This window comes from Trichechus manatus, unplaced genomic scaffold, assembly GCF_000243295.1.
Source record: "Trichechus manatus latirostris isolate Lorelei unplaced genomic scaffold, TriManLat1.0 scaffold00233, whole genome shotgun sequence".
In the NCBI taxonomy this organism is placed as follows: Eukaryota; Metazoa; Chordata; class Mammalia; order Sirenia; family Trichechidae; genus Trichechus; species Trichechus manatus.
This window is the reverse complement of record NW_004444169.1, coordinates 2843909-2859772: the sequence shown is the minus strand read 5'-3', so window position 1 is coordinate 2859772 and position 15864 is coordinate 2843909. Positions and strand designations below refer to the sequence as shown.

Sequence of the window (15864 nt, the reverse complement as noted above, 5' to 3'; positions counted from 1 at the left end):
TGCCCTAACCAAACTGCCTTGGGGGGAAGAGTGGTTCCTCAAAACTGAGGAGCTATTTTCCAGAAAGGGGAATGGATATCCTCCTCAGTCTATTATCCTCTTTCCTTCCCACAGCACCTTATAGAACAGGACTTACCAGTCTGGTTTCCCAAGGTGAGAAAATAGGCTTGGCTATGGTAAGCAACTTGTTTAAGGCAATGCTTCCAACTTTCGAGGTCAGAGCACACAAAAAATATTTGCATGGCACACTTGTGTAAAATAAGGCTACTTGCTGAGGAGGCTTGTATGGTCCCAGGTCCTGCCTGGCAGCTCTGAGGGCTGAGGGATCCATATCTTGTCACCCTGTAGCCTATTTGTTGCAGCTGTGGAACGCATAAGTTGGGAAGCTCTGGTTTAAGGCCACACCATACTCACCTCCCTTGCTGGTTCAACTTCAGCCCTTTATGGTAAGCACCACTCCTCCCTCTTCCCCTCTCCCTGAAAGTTGTATCATCAGGCCACAGGCAGTGGGCAAACCCAGCATTGTGGTAGCTTCTCTAACTCAACTTTATGGAGCATGTCTAAAATGTCCACACGATGTGGTGTACTGAAACAGACACAGACTTTATTTATGCACAAACGCATTTCCCAGCAAGGTAGACTGGGGTTTAAAAGCACAGTTCCTGGAGCAACTGGTTCCCAGGTACTTCTGACAGGAAGATGGGAAGTCGGGTGAGGGACTGGGTCACAGCATCAAGGTGCAAAAAACTCACCAATGAGGAGAAGCAAAGCAGGAAGAGAGAGGAAGACTGGCCTTGGAGGAGGATAAGAAAGGGAAAAGGGAGGGGTCCTTGAGGGAGGAGGAGGAGAAAGGAAAGGGGGGCCTTGGGAGAAGAGGAAGCAGCATTGGGTGCTTAGGAGGAGGGGAGCTGGCCCCAGATGCTGTACAGGGTTGACTAGGCCTAGACTGGTTCAACTGGGTCTTCTCCAGAGGAAAAAGTTACACCGGGAGGAGGGGTCAGTGGGAGGACCTCGGGGCCTGGCACACATGTAGAAGCAGCGGCCCAGATTAGGCCCTGGCTTTTTCACAGTCCGTATTACACATGGCTCCCCATGGCCCCAACAGAGGGGCATGGGTGAGGGGCCCCCCAGCACAGACTTCCAGCACAAGGTCCTCACCTCCTTCTCATACTTGGCCTCTGAAGCCTTGGCCTGCACTTCCACCACTTTGGCTGCTGCCTCCTCTTCTGTGGTCACTGGGGTCACGAGGGAACCCATCAGGCTAGGAAGCTCCAAGTCTGGAGAGGCTTGAGGCCGGCTAGAGGATGGCTGGAAGTAGCTCATCAGGTTCTTCTGGCCTCTGCTGGAGCCAGGCTGGCTTGGCCGAGGCCTGGTTGAGCGCGCACAGGCTTTGTTTTGGAGTGTCTGTACCCGGGTTTGATTGCTGAGCTGCAATGCCGACTGCCCAAACACAGCATCTTGTTCAAGGCGAACTAGGAAGTGAAGAATCTTGAGCTGGGTGCCTGCGAATTCTGGGAGGAAGCGGGTACATAGGGGTGGGCACTGTTTTGTGGGTACAGAGGACACGCTCAAGACTGCGCCCACAGGGCAGTGGTCAGAGCCCATCACCTCAGGCAGCAGGAAGGAGTCCTGGAATGTGTCGATGACCAGGGCCCTATCCCCCAGCACATAGTCAAGCCGGGAGCCATAGTTGAGATGGCGGGCACCACTAACCGCTGACCAGCAGGTGAAGGCTCCCTCCTTCTTTGGTTGAAAGCAGCGGTAGCTATCGATGAAGGGCCCTACATGGGCCCCAGCTTGGCAACCCAGGACACTGAGCAAGCCATCCATCCACTTGCGCCCTGGGTCCTCTTCAAAGCATTCCTGGGGAGGAAAGGGCAGGGGAGGATGAAAGATAGGCAGAACTCAGATGCCTAAAACTGGAAGGACTTAGACCAACTGCTTTATTTTACACATAAGAAAATTTGGTTGTCCCAGAGAGGACTACTGCCCAAGATCACAGTTTAGAACTGTAAAAAATGGGATTAGACTTCCATCCTTGTTGATTTAAAAACTCATGCTTGTTTTTTTCCCTCTGCCCCAGGCTGCATTTACCTTGTATTGTTCCATAAATACCAAATCTGAGTTTGTTTGTTTGCCTAATCAAAACAATTCCTAGAACTACTCACCAAAAGAAGAAAACAGGAAGCTAAAAGTGGTTGCCTCTAGGGAGTAGGGCTGGGGTTAGGAGTTAGGAAGACTGTTGGCTTTTCATTTAAACCCTCCGGTAGTATCTGATTTAGCTTGTGTGTACAAAAGCCCTCACTGAGTACCCCTAACCACAATGTCCCCCTCCAGCTGAGGGGCTCCAAGGATCCATGTTTGAATACTTCCTTTGGCTCTGATCCCCAATCCATCCATTCAACCCACTCACTCACTCATTCAATGTAACAAATGTTCATAGAATACCTACTATGTGCCAGACAAGCTAGGGACAAAGTGAAGACCTGATCTAGTCCTGGGGACCAAGGAGGCTTCCTTTTAGGAACTGATCTGGAGCTGAGATCTCAAGGCTAAGCAGGAGTAACCTAGGAAGAGAGTTTCAATTGAGAGAACAGCCTCTATGGTGGGCCTCTGGAGGGAGAGTACAGTGAAACCAAAAGACTTGAGTGGAAGTGAGACTGGGAGCCAGAATACCATCTAGAAGACTACTACAGTAGTCCATGTAAGCAAGAAATGATGGTCACTTAGACTAGCGTTTTGCCAGAGGAAACAGAAAAATCATTGAAATTAAGAGATGATTTGGAGCTGGAATCAACAGTACTTGCTTACCAATTGAATATGTGAAGGGGGACAAAGAAGGACAATACTAGCACACTTCCCAGGTTTCTAGTTGGAGCAACTGAGGGGATGATGGTGCCATTTAGGGAGATAAGACTAGAAGAGTAGGTCTGGTGGGAAGTAGACATATTCTGCTATTTTGGAAAGACTGTGTTTGTCACAATGGAGCCCTAGTGGCACAGTGGTTAAGAGCTTGGCTGCTAACCAAAAGGTCGGCAGTTCGAATCCACCAGCCGCTCCTTGGAAACCCTGTGGGGCGGTTCTACTCTGTCCTATAGGGTTGCTATGAGTCAGAATTGGCTCGACAACAATGGATTTTTTTAGTGTTTGTCACATGACCAAATACTATTAGTTCTCTTTTCCTTGGAAGAAGAATGTAGGAGGTACACTTGAGAAACCTAGGAAAGTTCTGAACTAAGAGAAGGCATAAAGGTATGTGATGCTATCACAGGAAGTAGAAAGATCAGACTCAGGTGAATGCCTGCTGATGAATAAGGCAGGGAGGGACTAAAGGTTTGTACTTTGTACTGTATACTCTCCACCCCCTACCACCCACCCCACATCACCACCACCACTCTCTCATTATCTCCTTTAGCTCATTTTTCCAGCTGGGAGCCACATCTGTGTTTATATGGTTCTTCTGTATCTCATCAAGGAAGTTTGCTACAGCCCCTTCTTTGTGCCAAGCTCAGTGCTTAGTTGGACTGTGCCAGAACAAGTTACTGATCTCTCCACGAGGCAAGTGAAGGTGAGAACTGGCTTGGAGATTCTAGAACAGTGGTTCTCAAGCCTGGGTTCACAATAAAATCACCCTGGGATATTTTAAAACATACCACTACCCTGGCTTCACACGCAAAAGATTCTGATTTTATTGGTCTGAGGTGGCACCAACATATTGATATTTTTGTAAAAGCTCCTTGTTCTAATGTACAGTCAGGGTTTGAGACCCACTGGCTGAGAGGTTACTATAAGAAAAAAGACATAGAAAGGAGGAGCAGCTCACTAATTCAGGGCACAGTGAGCAAAGCCAGAATGAAAATAGCCTTTGCAAAGGGCAGAGAGGAGATGACCTGCATGCAGTGGATGAAGTGTGTAGGAATACTGAGGCTGGAAATAGAGACTGAGCACAGACCAGAAAGAGCTTTGGATGCCAAGCCTAGATATCTTCTTCTCTACATCACAGAGTTACAGAGAAGTACTGAAGGTTTATGAGCAGGAAGTGCAGTATTTTAGGGAAATGACCAAGGCAATGTGGGGTTCCAGGCTCTTGAAATCTAGTTCCCAAAGGATTTTCTAGTCCCATCTCCGGCCACTCGCCTCCCTTCCCATGTCACCCTCTAACAAGAATGGGACTTGCATTTCCCCAGGTACATCAGGCAAATTCTCATCTTGGAGCCTTTGCCCATGCTAGAATGCTTTGCTCCCCTCCCTACCCCCAAGCTCAGTTCTACTCATCTTTTAAGATTCAACCATTTTTAGATGCCTCCGCTGATGTCCAGACTAGCCTAGGAATCCTATCTATGGGATCCCCTAGCCTTCTGGGCTCTCCATCTCTACCTCAGCCCTGAGGACACCATTCTATAATTGGCTAGTCATGTGTCTATAGCCCACCACCACACTGAGAGTTCCAAGAAGCTAAGAGCTAGATCTGAATCGTAACTGAGTCCCCAGCACATAGCTCAGGGCCAGACCAAAGGCAGGGTCGGTGATACCTACTGAATACACCACCAATCCTTAGTGCTTTGAGAATAATTTCAAAGTTGGCTCTCTTTTTCCATGAAGGAAGTTGCCACCAGCCCAATACCCAGCATTGGTTTGCTGGCTGAGCAGAACCACAGTCAAGAGTAGAGCCAGGGGTCTGCAGAGCCTTACCATATTGACTGCATCCCAGTGGTCAATGGGACGGTGGGCCGTGTTCAGGTCACCCAGGATGATAACATGGCTAAAAAACATGAAGTGGGATTGTCAACTGGACAGTCAAGAAAGGGAAGCAGTAGTCCTGACTTCATATACTTTTTCCTGGACCCAAGAGCTCAGATAGGCCACCTCCCCAATTGGGGCTTTCTAACTAACAGCAACTAGTAGCAGCCTACTGCTCCAATCTTACCATATAACCTTGCTGCATTTCACACCTTACCAATTCTGATCTCCAAAGGTCATATTGTTCCCAGTTTGACCTGACTGCCTCACTGATCTATACCTAATGGCATCTTTCTGGTACTTCAAAGTTGAGCTCAGTTACCACTGTACCCCTTCCTCTAGTAATCATCCCTTGAGTATGCCAGCCTACCCTCACCTTTCCTGTCCCTTCCTGGAAATCTTTCAGTCTTCCCTGACCAAGACTTTTAATTTTCCCCCAGGCATTTTACCTTCCTTATCTCACTTCATCCTAAAACTATTCTGTGAGGTAGGAATTCATACACTTATTTGACAAAAGAGAAAAGACAGGCAGGACTAGCCTTGGTACTCACAATGAGTAAAAAGGGAAGCCAGGATGGGTGCTCAGAGGTATCTGACTACAAAATCCATGTTTTTGACACTTTTTCTTGTCCTTACAGCTCTTTAAGAAAGCAGGGACTCCTCAGGTGAGCATACATACTGGTGTCTAAAACTAGGTTGTGAAGGAACTTAAAGTCAGTGATCCCATATCCCTTCCAATGAAGCTTGGCACAGGGCTGGGCACCTGGGACAAGCTCAAGGAAGTCTTGCTGCCCAGGACTACAGTACCTGCCAGCCGCCAGGAGGGCTTCTGCTCGCATCTGCAGCAAGCGATAGAAATGCATCTTAAAGGCCAGCCGTTCAGGCTTCCCAGGGTCCGCATGGGGGCAGTACACATTGATTAGGGTCAGGGTCCTCTCCTGCCCTCCCCATGTGCTAGGAAGAAGAGAAATTCCCCTCTCAAAAAAGGGGGTCATTTTCACACCTCCCCTCACCTCCCACACACCATGTGGCTTCTATTTCCTGGTTGTCTGTGAGATGGAAGAGAAAAAAGGGGTTAGAGAGACATGAATGAGCTGGCATGTACAGCTCTTGGGGAATGTCTACAGGTGAGTCAGGGAGAGTGGCATCTATGATGACACCCAGGTAACCAGGTGATGGTGTTGCCATTCACAAAGACAGGACACCCAGAAAGAGGAGCAACTTGGGGCAAATGAGTTCAGCACTGGTTAAGTTGCCTTTGAGGTACATATGGTAGTAAGAGAGCCAGACTTCCAGGCCAGCACCTCTACTGTAGTGATGGGGAACTTGGAACTCAGAGGGGAGCAGGATTTGCCTGAGGTCACAAAGTGAGTAGCCTAGCCAAGACGAGAAAGGAAAGGCAAGTCGGGAAACTTTTATGTGGTGAATGTATGTTTATAAGGTGAGCTCTGGAGTCACCTCACTAGCACAGTGGAACCAGCAGTGCTCAGCTGCACGGAGATGTAGGCTATTACCGAATCTTGTGCTGTGTAAGGAGGGCCCGGCCCTCACTATCCAGAGCCCGAAGTTCCTCTTGAGTGAACTCATCCATACTTCCATAGCAACCCACGTCCCCATTCTGAGTGGCAAGCAGGCCACTCAGGCCTTCTTCAGCAGCCACTGGGGTAGCGCTGTCCTTACAGAAGGTGGCTACACCTGGAGACAGATAGGGTACTCTGAGCAGGACTGGCAGCCAACAGCCTGTTACACAGCCTGTCCCCCTCCAACTGCCCCCATGCACCTGAGTCATCTTCATGAAGTATGGCTCTGTTGACCAGTCTCCAAACTCATGGATGACTCCCTAGAGTTTAGGGCAACTCTATTCAAACCTTGGAGTCTCAGTTCCCTCCTCTATAAAAGCCACAGAATAATATAACAGCTAATGTTCTAAGTGTTTTACATGGATACATGATAAGTGCTCAGTAAGTGTTAGCTATTATTATCACGTGGATTAATTCACTTAATCCTTGTAACAACCCTAGGAAATAGGCATTATCTGCATTTTCCAACTGAAGAATCTGAGGCACAAAGAGGTTAAGTAACTTGCCAGAGGGCACAGAGCTAGGAAGTGAGCCAGGATTCAAACCCAGGCAGTCTGGCTCCAGAGCTCACACAATTAACCAATACACTACTGTGCTTCTGAGGTCCAACAGGGTAATTTTATACGTAAAAATTATACTTCATACAACTTAATTTTATGTGGCTTCAGCTCTGTTGTGGACTAAAAACCTAAATCTTTTATTATCTTCTCATCAAATATTGGAAGTCTTTCCCTGCTACCTGCCTCCATCCCTAATTTAAAGAAAGTCCCATTTACCAGAATAGCCACTTCGGTTGCGGCTGAAGCTGAAATAGGAGTTATAGCCCTCAACGATAGCCAGGGGCTCTGTCAGCACATCCCCTGGAGGGGGGAAAAAAGTAAGATTAAGTCAGAGATAGACCTAGGACCCAGGAACACACAAAGGCCTATAATTACAGATATAGGCTAATTCCTTGAATACATCAGAGTTGGGAGGGAAAATGAGGGGTCCGTGATTAAGAGGAGCTAGAATGGTGGGGGATAGAGAAGGAATTGATGTCAGAATAAGAAGGGGGGGAGGCTATGGAGTGGGAGGGGCAGTATTAGGTGGGAGGAAGAAAAAGAGAGTGGAAAGGACTAGGTGATGGGAGGGAGCTGGGTGTGGGAAGTAGAGATATTGGAGAGGGAGGGAATTGGGAATTTGAGAGGGAGAGAAGATTAGGGGACCTGAACTGGGGACAGAGGGAGAAAAAGCTAGGGATTATGAGAGGTGGTATGCAGAAGAGGGAAGGAATCAGAATATTGAGCTGGGATGGGAGATGGGTGAGAGGGAGAGGAAATTTCAGGGGGTCTAAGCTTGGGGTCTCTGGGTGCCACAAATGGTTACAGTGCTCAACTACTAGCTGAAAAGTTGGCGGTTCAAACCCACCCAGGGGCACCTCAGAAGACAGGCCTGGAGGTCTGCTTCCAAAAAGTCACAGCCTTGAAAAACCAATGGAGCAGTTCTACTCTGCACACATGGGGTCACCAAATGGAGTCGACCCCACTGCAACTAACAACAACAACAAGCTTGGGGTGGGAGATGAGGTGGGTATTAGGGGATCTGAGCTGGGGAGGACAGATGGGGGTGGATAAGGGGAACTGGGGATCTGAAATGGAGATGTGAAGAGGAGGAAATTAGGGAGTCTGAATGGGGGGGCAGGACAATGAATGGGAATTAGAGGATCTGAGCAGGGGTGGGGGGTTGCGAGGGGGAGGGAATTAGGGTTGTGAGCTGAGGACATGAGATGAAGTGGGAACTAGGGGATCTAAACTGAGGTGGGGCACGGGGTTTTAAGGGGGAGGGAATCAGGATTCTGAGCTGGGACCTAGGAGGAGGACACTAAGGATAGGAAAGTGGGAAAGTAAAAAGAGATGGGTTGGGGGCAAAAACTGAGAAAAGGGAAAGTATGGTGGGGTCCTGGATTCATGAGCGCTCACTGGTCACTTTGGTCTCCTGGAAGCAGACGATGTCGGCATCCAGCTCGTCCAAAAGGCGCCCCAAAGTCGTGGCGGCGCAGTTGTTGGGCTCCTGGCATACCACCCCTTGTAGGGGGCTCCGTATCCCATTGATGTTCCAGCTCACCACGCGCAACATTTTGATGTCAAACTGCAACGCCTCCGGGCCGCGGCGAACCTAGCCGCCAGCAAGCGATTGCGCTCGGAAGAGGGCTAGGCCCCGCCTCCTGGACGTATTTGCGCATGCGTCCTCCTGCGTGCTGCACAGGGGTCTGTCGTACCCGCGCACAAGGGGCGGGGTTCGAGCCTCTCTATTCTCAATGGCGGGAGGAGGGACTGGGTGAGCTGAAGGGGGCGATGCGGACGCCAAAGGAAAATGGAGAAAGGGAGGTTTGCAGTTTTGCTCCCGCCCCTCGGGCAGCACACTCGCCTGTACACCTGAGTCTTACTGAGCTTCTCCTCTGCTCAAAACCACCTTGGGATCTCGCCACTCCGCGCTTCGGAACCGGAAGCAAAGCTGCAGCGACGGAAGCTCTGTCCGCAGTGGGACAGTCCGCCCACCTAAGGGCGCAGATGGCTGTGACGCTTGCACCCAAGGAGTGACTGATGGAACTGCGCTACCTGTAGAATGACCGGGGGGGGAAGGGGATGCGTGCGTGCGCGCGCGTGCGCGCGCGCAGGGGGAGGTGGAGGGGTTGGGATGGAACAGGGAACTTCGTAGCTGGAAGAGGGAGCGGTAAGAAGGGTTCTACTGAGGTAAGACTTAGGAAGAGGCTCTGCAGAGTGGCAGTATGGGGATGGGACTCATAAAAACCAGTTACCATCCAGATGATTCTGACTCATGGCGACCCTATGTGTATCAGAGGAGAACTATGCTCCATAGAGTTTTCAATGGCTTGTTTTTTGAAAGTAGATCACCGGGCGTTTCTTCTGAGGCGCCTCTCGGTGGACTCAATCCGCCAAACTTTCGGTTAGCAGCCAAATGCATTAACTAGTTGCACTACCCAGGGACTCCATTTTGGGCCTCATAGCATCCCAAAAAAATGTGGCCTGACATGTATTTGCTCTTGGCCCCACTTCTCAGAGGAGTAAAATCAAGGCCCAGAGAATTTAAGTGGGCTACCCAAGCTTCAGAGCAGCAGTGTTTCCCAATGCAGCCCATGTCTCTTCCATATACATGATCTCATTTCATTCTCAGTACAACCCCGTAAGGGGCATTGAGGCTAAGTAAGAGAGGTTGAGTGAATTCACCTCAGTCTAACAGTCAAAGCCTATCTTAATCAGCTCAAGCTTTGCTTCCTGAGTACATTTTTCCTGATCACACACCTCCTGAGTTAGGTCTTTTCCTTTGGGCCCCCACAGCACCCTGTGGCCCATTTTGTCATAGTGCTTATCACAATGCAGAGCTACCATTGATTTCCATTTGTGTTGCTACTAGACTGCCAGCAGCTTGAGAGCGATGACCATTTCTGATTTATATTGTTAGCTACAGTCCCTAATACAGGACACAGCACATATTAGGTGGCAATATATATTTGCTGAATGAATGAATGAACAAAGGACAATAGCAAGAGCATCAGATGGTTCATGGCTTATTTTTGAGAGCATAAAAATAGAAATAATAGACATAGCCAATGTCCAGGAAGAAGCATAACTGCATCCTTAGGTTCCTTGCCCAGATTTGCAGCAGCATTTTTTTCCATTATTCCACAGTTTTAGAGCCACCATCCTCAATGGCTGCAGAAAGGACCCAATCAGCTGCTTTTCCTCCTGGAGGACTTCAAGGTTGCCTCTCAGTTGTCATCAGAAAATAGCTCTGCAATTTAAATAAAATGTTTTGGTGCCTTGAGCTTTTTCATGCTTTGGGAGTTATTGGCTCAGGGTTGAGTCCCAGGAGTGGTACAACTAGGACAAAGGGAATGAATGTTTTTATTGCTCTTGTTGCATGTTGACAAGTTACTTTCCAGTAAGGGACTTTGCCCATTTACACTGAAGACCAGTCTGAAAGTCAGCCCTAGTGAAATCCAGATCTCGCCTGTCTCCATTGTTGGTTTTAATTTCCTTATCCTGCAGTGGCTTGTTAATATTAGTTCTGACCTTTGGGGCAAGGTGAACACATAGTTGGCCTGAAGAGAAAAGGCTCTGGGTGGCTCAGGAACTTCTTTGGCAACCACAACAGCTGATATTTCAACAGAGCACACCCCTCCCCTTACCAAGGGTACTTCCCCAGCCTTCCCAGGGAACCAACGAAAGCCTCCAGCCTCCCTCTTCGATGCCACCCACTGGACCTGCCTTGGGGGTCTGTAAATGCAAGAAAGCCGGGTGTCAGATAATTAGCAATGGAAGGAAAAACCTCTAAGAGAACAGGTAGGTGAGACAGAAGGAAAAGTACTTTGGAGTTACACAAATCCACATCCACTCTTTAGGCTCTTTGGCAAAATTTCTTTGGATAGGTGGGCAGTTGAGATGTGGATTAAAGGGATGGGAGAGTAGGAGGAAAATTCTGTCTATATCTAATCTGTCTGTATCTAAATCTAGATCTATCAATCTATACACATTTTTAAATCCATTCTGACCTGTCTCTAAGACACTGGTCCAAACGGCAATTCCTAGCACCTTTAGAAATCTCTCCAGCTTCTTCTATTCCAGTTTTGAATGACCCGAGTGGTAGAGATTATATCTCTTGCCTCCCCACTGGTGTATAAAGTAGGATTGGTTTGCTGTGACACTTTGAACAAGCTGTTTAGCTTCTCTGGCTTCAATAGCCTCAGTAAAATGGAAATCAGAATCCCTAGTTTACTGCCCTCAGAGGGCTGTCTGAAGGTCAAGAGAGGAGGGAGGACAAGAACCAAAGCTCTTTGGAGACATTTCAAGACTTCCATGCTCCATCTGAGATTAGTGATCTTACTTTTTCTGTATCCTCCACAAGCAATACCAGCAACCTCTTGCCCCCTCCCCAGCTGCTCTTCTCCCTGAATGACTATGGTATTTAGAGAGCCGCTCCTAGGACTAGGATGCAGTGACCGTTGAGCTCTAGGCATGGAGCTGATAAATAGTGGGGGGATGATGGGTCAAGGCAATGACTGAGAAGGAAGTGGATCCTAGCCTGCTGCCACAGAAGATCTGATATTCAGATACACGCACCTGGCCTCCACGCCCCACACCCCCAACAAATACCTTCACGTTCACACACTCAAAGAATTACCAATAGGTAGCACCATTTATGATTTTATGGCCCATTAGTACTGCCTTGGTGCTGCTTTTAATGGGATTCTCATACACACCCCATACTTGGGGAGGAGGGTCAGGATCTGTGGGGCCCCAAGAAGTTACAGTGTATACTTTTCCTCCTTAGAGATAACCCCGTTTTTTAATTTGCAGCTCAGCTCTTGATCTTAAGTAAGTCTCTGATAATGAGTGAACCCATTTTCTGCAACCACTTAGTTAGACCTTTTGAAGGGGACTTTGTTCTTTCATTTATTCTGATCTTCCCCATTCAAGGTTGAGAAATCTTTCTTGATGCCACCTTCTAGCTCTCAGACCAAGTTAATCCCACCACCCAGTTCCCCACATAGCTCTCTGTTACAACATTTACCTTGTGGAACTGGGATTATTTGTCCACAAATTCATCTCATATAGGACAGAGAGACAGATTGCACAAACACACATTGAGGAAGTGTCTCCTCTGTGCCAGGGCCTGAGCTGGACACTGGAAGCATAGATCATTGAGATCCAGTTTCCATCCTCAAGGAACTCTCAGTCTAGTGGGGAAGCAGATCAGTAATACACTGCTCAGATATATGGGAGTATATGGTCAATGGGAGAACCAAAGACAAAGCCTGTCTCAAGGATACAAGAAGGCTTCCCAGAGGAGGTGACCACTGGACAAGTCCTTGAAGTGTGAGTCAGATTTCACTGAGAATGGAAGGGAAGAGAAGGCATTCCAGGCTGAGCAAAGGCCCAGAGGAAGGAAAGTACACCATGTGTTTTGGGGCCCAGTAAGTCAGCCAGTGCAGTTTGAACATAGAGGTCTAAGAAGACACATGGCTGGAGAGGTAGGTTGGGACTTGAGAAAAGCCTTGAATGCCAGGCTGAGGTATTTCCAGAAAGCTTGTTTTGTTCTGCTTCTGGGATCAGAATTGGTAACAGTGGTGAGGAGTCTCACAGCTAATTCCAGGCAGTTTTAAGTTGGGTTTTCCAGCCTGGACCCCAGGTTTACCCTTTCATGCCTTGCCAAAAGCCTGCTAGCCTATCTCAGATTTCTTGCTGCTGAAATTATCTTTACCTTTTGGCAAGGTCATGAGAGCAAAATTGTTGACATAGAAGAGGGTTCATGTGATTGGCTGGATTACCTTGGGCAAGCCACTCCCCCCTCACTCCTGCCAGACCTGTTTCTCTGTGAGGCTGTGAGGATGTTTGTAAGGATAAGTGGTATGCTGTTGCTTTGTGGGCCATGCAAAACATACATGGTTATTATTAAGGTTATTAGTATTAGCGGGGTGATATCAGTTGGGAAACTTACTAGAATTAGGAGAGTTGTATCTCTTCCAAAGTCTAGTTCTGAGACTATAGAAGTTCTTTTTTTTTTTTTTAATATTGTGTTTTGGGGGAAGGTTTACACAGCAGTTTAGGTTCCCATTCAACAATTTCTACACAAATTGTTCAGTGTTCAGTGACATTGGGTACATTCTTCACAATGCATGAATATTCTCTTTATTTCTGTTCTGGTTCCATTTCCATTAATCTAATTCCCCTGCCCCTTACATTATCTTCTTTGTTTTAAAGTAATTGTTGACTGTTTGGTCTCATGTAGGTGATTTTTTTAAAGGAGCACAGTACTTACGGGTGATATTATTTTGTGAGCCAATCTGTTATTTAGTTACAAGGTAACCTTAGGGGTTAGTTTTGGTTCAAGGCGTAAAGAGTATCTCAGGGCAATAGTCTCAGGGAGTCATCCAGTCTCAACGAGTCCAATAAGTTTTGTTTTTTTTTTAAGGAATTTGAGGTCTGTTCCACATTTCTCTCCCATTCTATCAGGCTCCGTCTATTGTGGCCCTGATTAGAATGGTCAGCAGTGGTAGCCAGATACCACATCTAGTTCTTGGTCTAAGGGTAGATGAGACTATGGTTCGTGTAGTCTGTTTTTCCTGTAGAGCTAGTTTCCTCTTTGAGTTCAAAGACCACATTCTTAAATCAAGCTAGACTGATCAATTAACCAAAGAAAAGTCCTGGACTTGGAGAAATTAGGTCCCCAGTGTTCTACTCCTGACTTGGCCATGAATTTTCTATATGACCTTAGGAAATACTTCTCTCTAGGCCTTGTTTTCTTATCTGAGAGGGTTAGATGAAAGGATCTCTAAGGGACTTTTCAACTCTAACATAAGTCTATATTTTTTAAGAAAGAATTCATCCTTCTAACTGATTTGTAGCTCTCTGTGTATTATAAATGTTAACTCTGTCATGATGCTATAAGTTTCCTTTATTGAGTGTTTCCTGTATGCTCAGAATTAGATGTTTCAGATTAGCCAAAGAGGTGATTGATCTGAAGTAAACTTCAGAAAGGGAGTTACAGTGTTAAAACCCAAAACAAACCTGTTGCTGTTGAGTCAATTCCAACTCATAGAGGCCCTATAGGACAGAGTAGAACTGCCCCATAGGGTTTCCAAGGCTGTAAATCTTTACAGAAGCAGACTGCCACATCTTTCTCCTGCAGAGCAGCTGGTGAGTTCAAACTGCTGACCTTGTCATAGTATTAGGTAATATATATTGAGCATTTACCAGGTTCACTTACATGTATTAACACTGTGAATCTTCAATAACCCTAAGAAGGTAGGTACTCTTACCATTCCCATGTTCCAAATGAAAAGACTAAGACACTGAAAAGTTGTCTTTTGCCCCTGATCTCAGCTAGCAAGGGGCAGAGGTGGGATTCCACTCAGGTAAGGAGCACTGCTGGTGCAGTGGATAAGCGCTTATCTGCTAATCAAAAGGTTGGGGTTCAAACAACTCAGTGGCACAAAACAACAGTATGTCTCCAGAGCCCATTGCCCTTAACTACTGTGATCCACTGCCTCAGTAGGTTCATTTAGATAGGTGGGATCTGGAGTGTACTGAAAGTCTCATATGTTTTACATACAACGGCTGGAGGGAATCCAACTCTTGTGTAGGCTGGGGTGCTAAGAATGTATTTTAGGGAACTTCATAAAAGGCAGAGTGGAGCTGAGAGCATTAGGGGGCAAGGATCAGAGATTTCTACCCCTGAGAGATTGCCTGTGTATAGCCCAACTCAGTGCAAAGTTGAGCTCCTTTGCAGCCAATCACTGGCGGTTCATCAGGGGGTGGGAATGTTAGAAAAGAATGAAGTTAGAGCACACTTGGACATCTTCCAGGTGAGCTGTGCAGTTATATGTTTTCTACACATAAAAGCCTCAAAACAACTGGTGGGGGGCAGGGGTGGTTGAGGGGGAGACATCTCAGTGGGTTGGCTCTGGCCTACGGGCTTGTCCTACTTTGAGGCCATGGTTCGCCTGCTCCCCACATACCCCCTGCTGCACCCTCCACCCTAAGCCTCCATCCTCAAGGCTTGGCACAAAGCAGTTTAGCCAGGTTCTGGATCAGATCATAATGCCTTTCTACCTAGAGCATGTGATGGCAGCTGGCAGCCATGTGGGCAGGTGCCTACCATCTATCCCCCCAGCAATGACTGTACTCACTCCTCTCTTCGAGGTGTCAGGTTTACTCTGATTTATATAGCCTTGACTGGAGAGCGTATAAAGATGATTAGATAGTGCCCATCTCTCCAAGAGTGCCCTAGGCAGCACATTATAGGAGAGAGAGGTCTTGCGGCAGGGAAGGCGGCAGAGTCCAGGGGAAGACAAGATTTGCAATGCCATTTTCATTGGGCAGGGGGGTGGTAAGTGAGGCAGTGAACCTTCTACTTCCAGTTCAAGCTTTTCATTGCTAGCTTACAACTTTACATTTTTTGGTAGGGACTTTTTGTGTTTCTACTGGAGAACCTTGCATTTCTGATGTTGACCTCTGGTTCTAGATTGTAACTTGACATTCTACTTGAGCCTACTTTTTATTTCAAAGCTGCAGAAGCCACTGAGACCTGCCTCCATCACTTTTGCCTCCCCACCCCACACAGGATGTGAGCACATGATCTTTGGTCTTCTATTTTCATACTCTACTAGTCCTCTCTTCATTGGAGGGAAGCAACTGGCCAGATCTGGGCTGTCTTGTTGGCTGCCTTCCTTGCTGGGCTCCAACTTGTCTCCTATGTACACAGCCCTTGTATTTCAGAGGTCTCTGTTGACCTCTGCCCAACCTTTCACTCCTGCACTCAAGTCCTCACTGGTACATACAGGTGCAGAGGCAGGCTAGGACTAGAGGAAAGAGGAGAGGGGGCTGGAGACAGCCTGTCAAAGGGCTCAGAAGCCCAGTGCACTCCCCATCCCAGCCCTGTCCACCTTCTTCCGTGGCCACAGCAACAGACGGGACAGCTAGTAAGGTAGGAAGTGAGGCCTGGTACCTTGTGGCTAGTGGTGTCATTAGCTACGATGCCTAAG

The 15864-nt window shown here is 47.6% G+C and overlaps 1 protein-coding gene across 2 annotated transcripts; it reads right to left on the bottom strand.

Annotated features, from left to right (window-relative positions):
* Window positions 1–891: 891 nt before the first annotated feature.
* APEX2 (apurinic/apyrimidinic endodeoxyribonuclease 2) lies at window positions 892–8490 on the bottom strand. Of its 2 annotated transcripts, XM_004389136.1 has the most exons (6): window positions 8279–8490; window positions 7097–7180; window positions 6255–6435; window positions 5548–5694; window positions 4693–4762; window positions 892–1863 (listed from the first exon to the last, which is right to left on the bottom strand). In XM_004389136.1, exons 1-6 carry the CDS (start codon window positions 8433–8435, stop codon window positions 952–954), a joined length of 1551 nt encoding a protein of 516 aa, XP_004389193.1. In that variant the 5' UTR covers window positions 8436–8490; the 3' UTR covers window positions 892–951. The 2 variants fall into 2 exon arrangements, with proteins under 2 accessions (XP_004389193.1, XP_004389194.1); XM_004389137.1 differs by lacking the exon at window positions 6255–6435 and having other exon boundaries at window positions 902–1863; window positions 8279–8486.
* Window positions 8491–15864: the final 7374 nt, after the last annotated feature.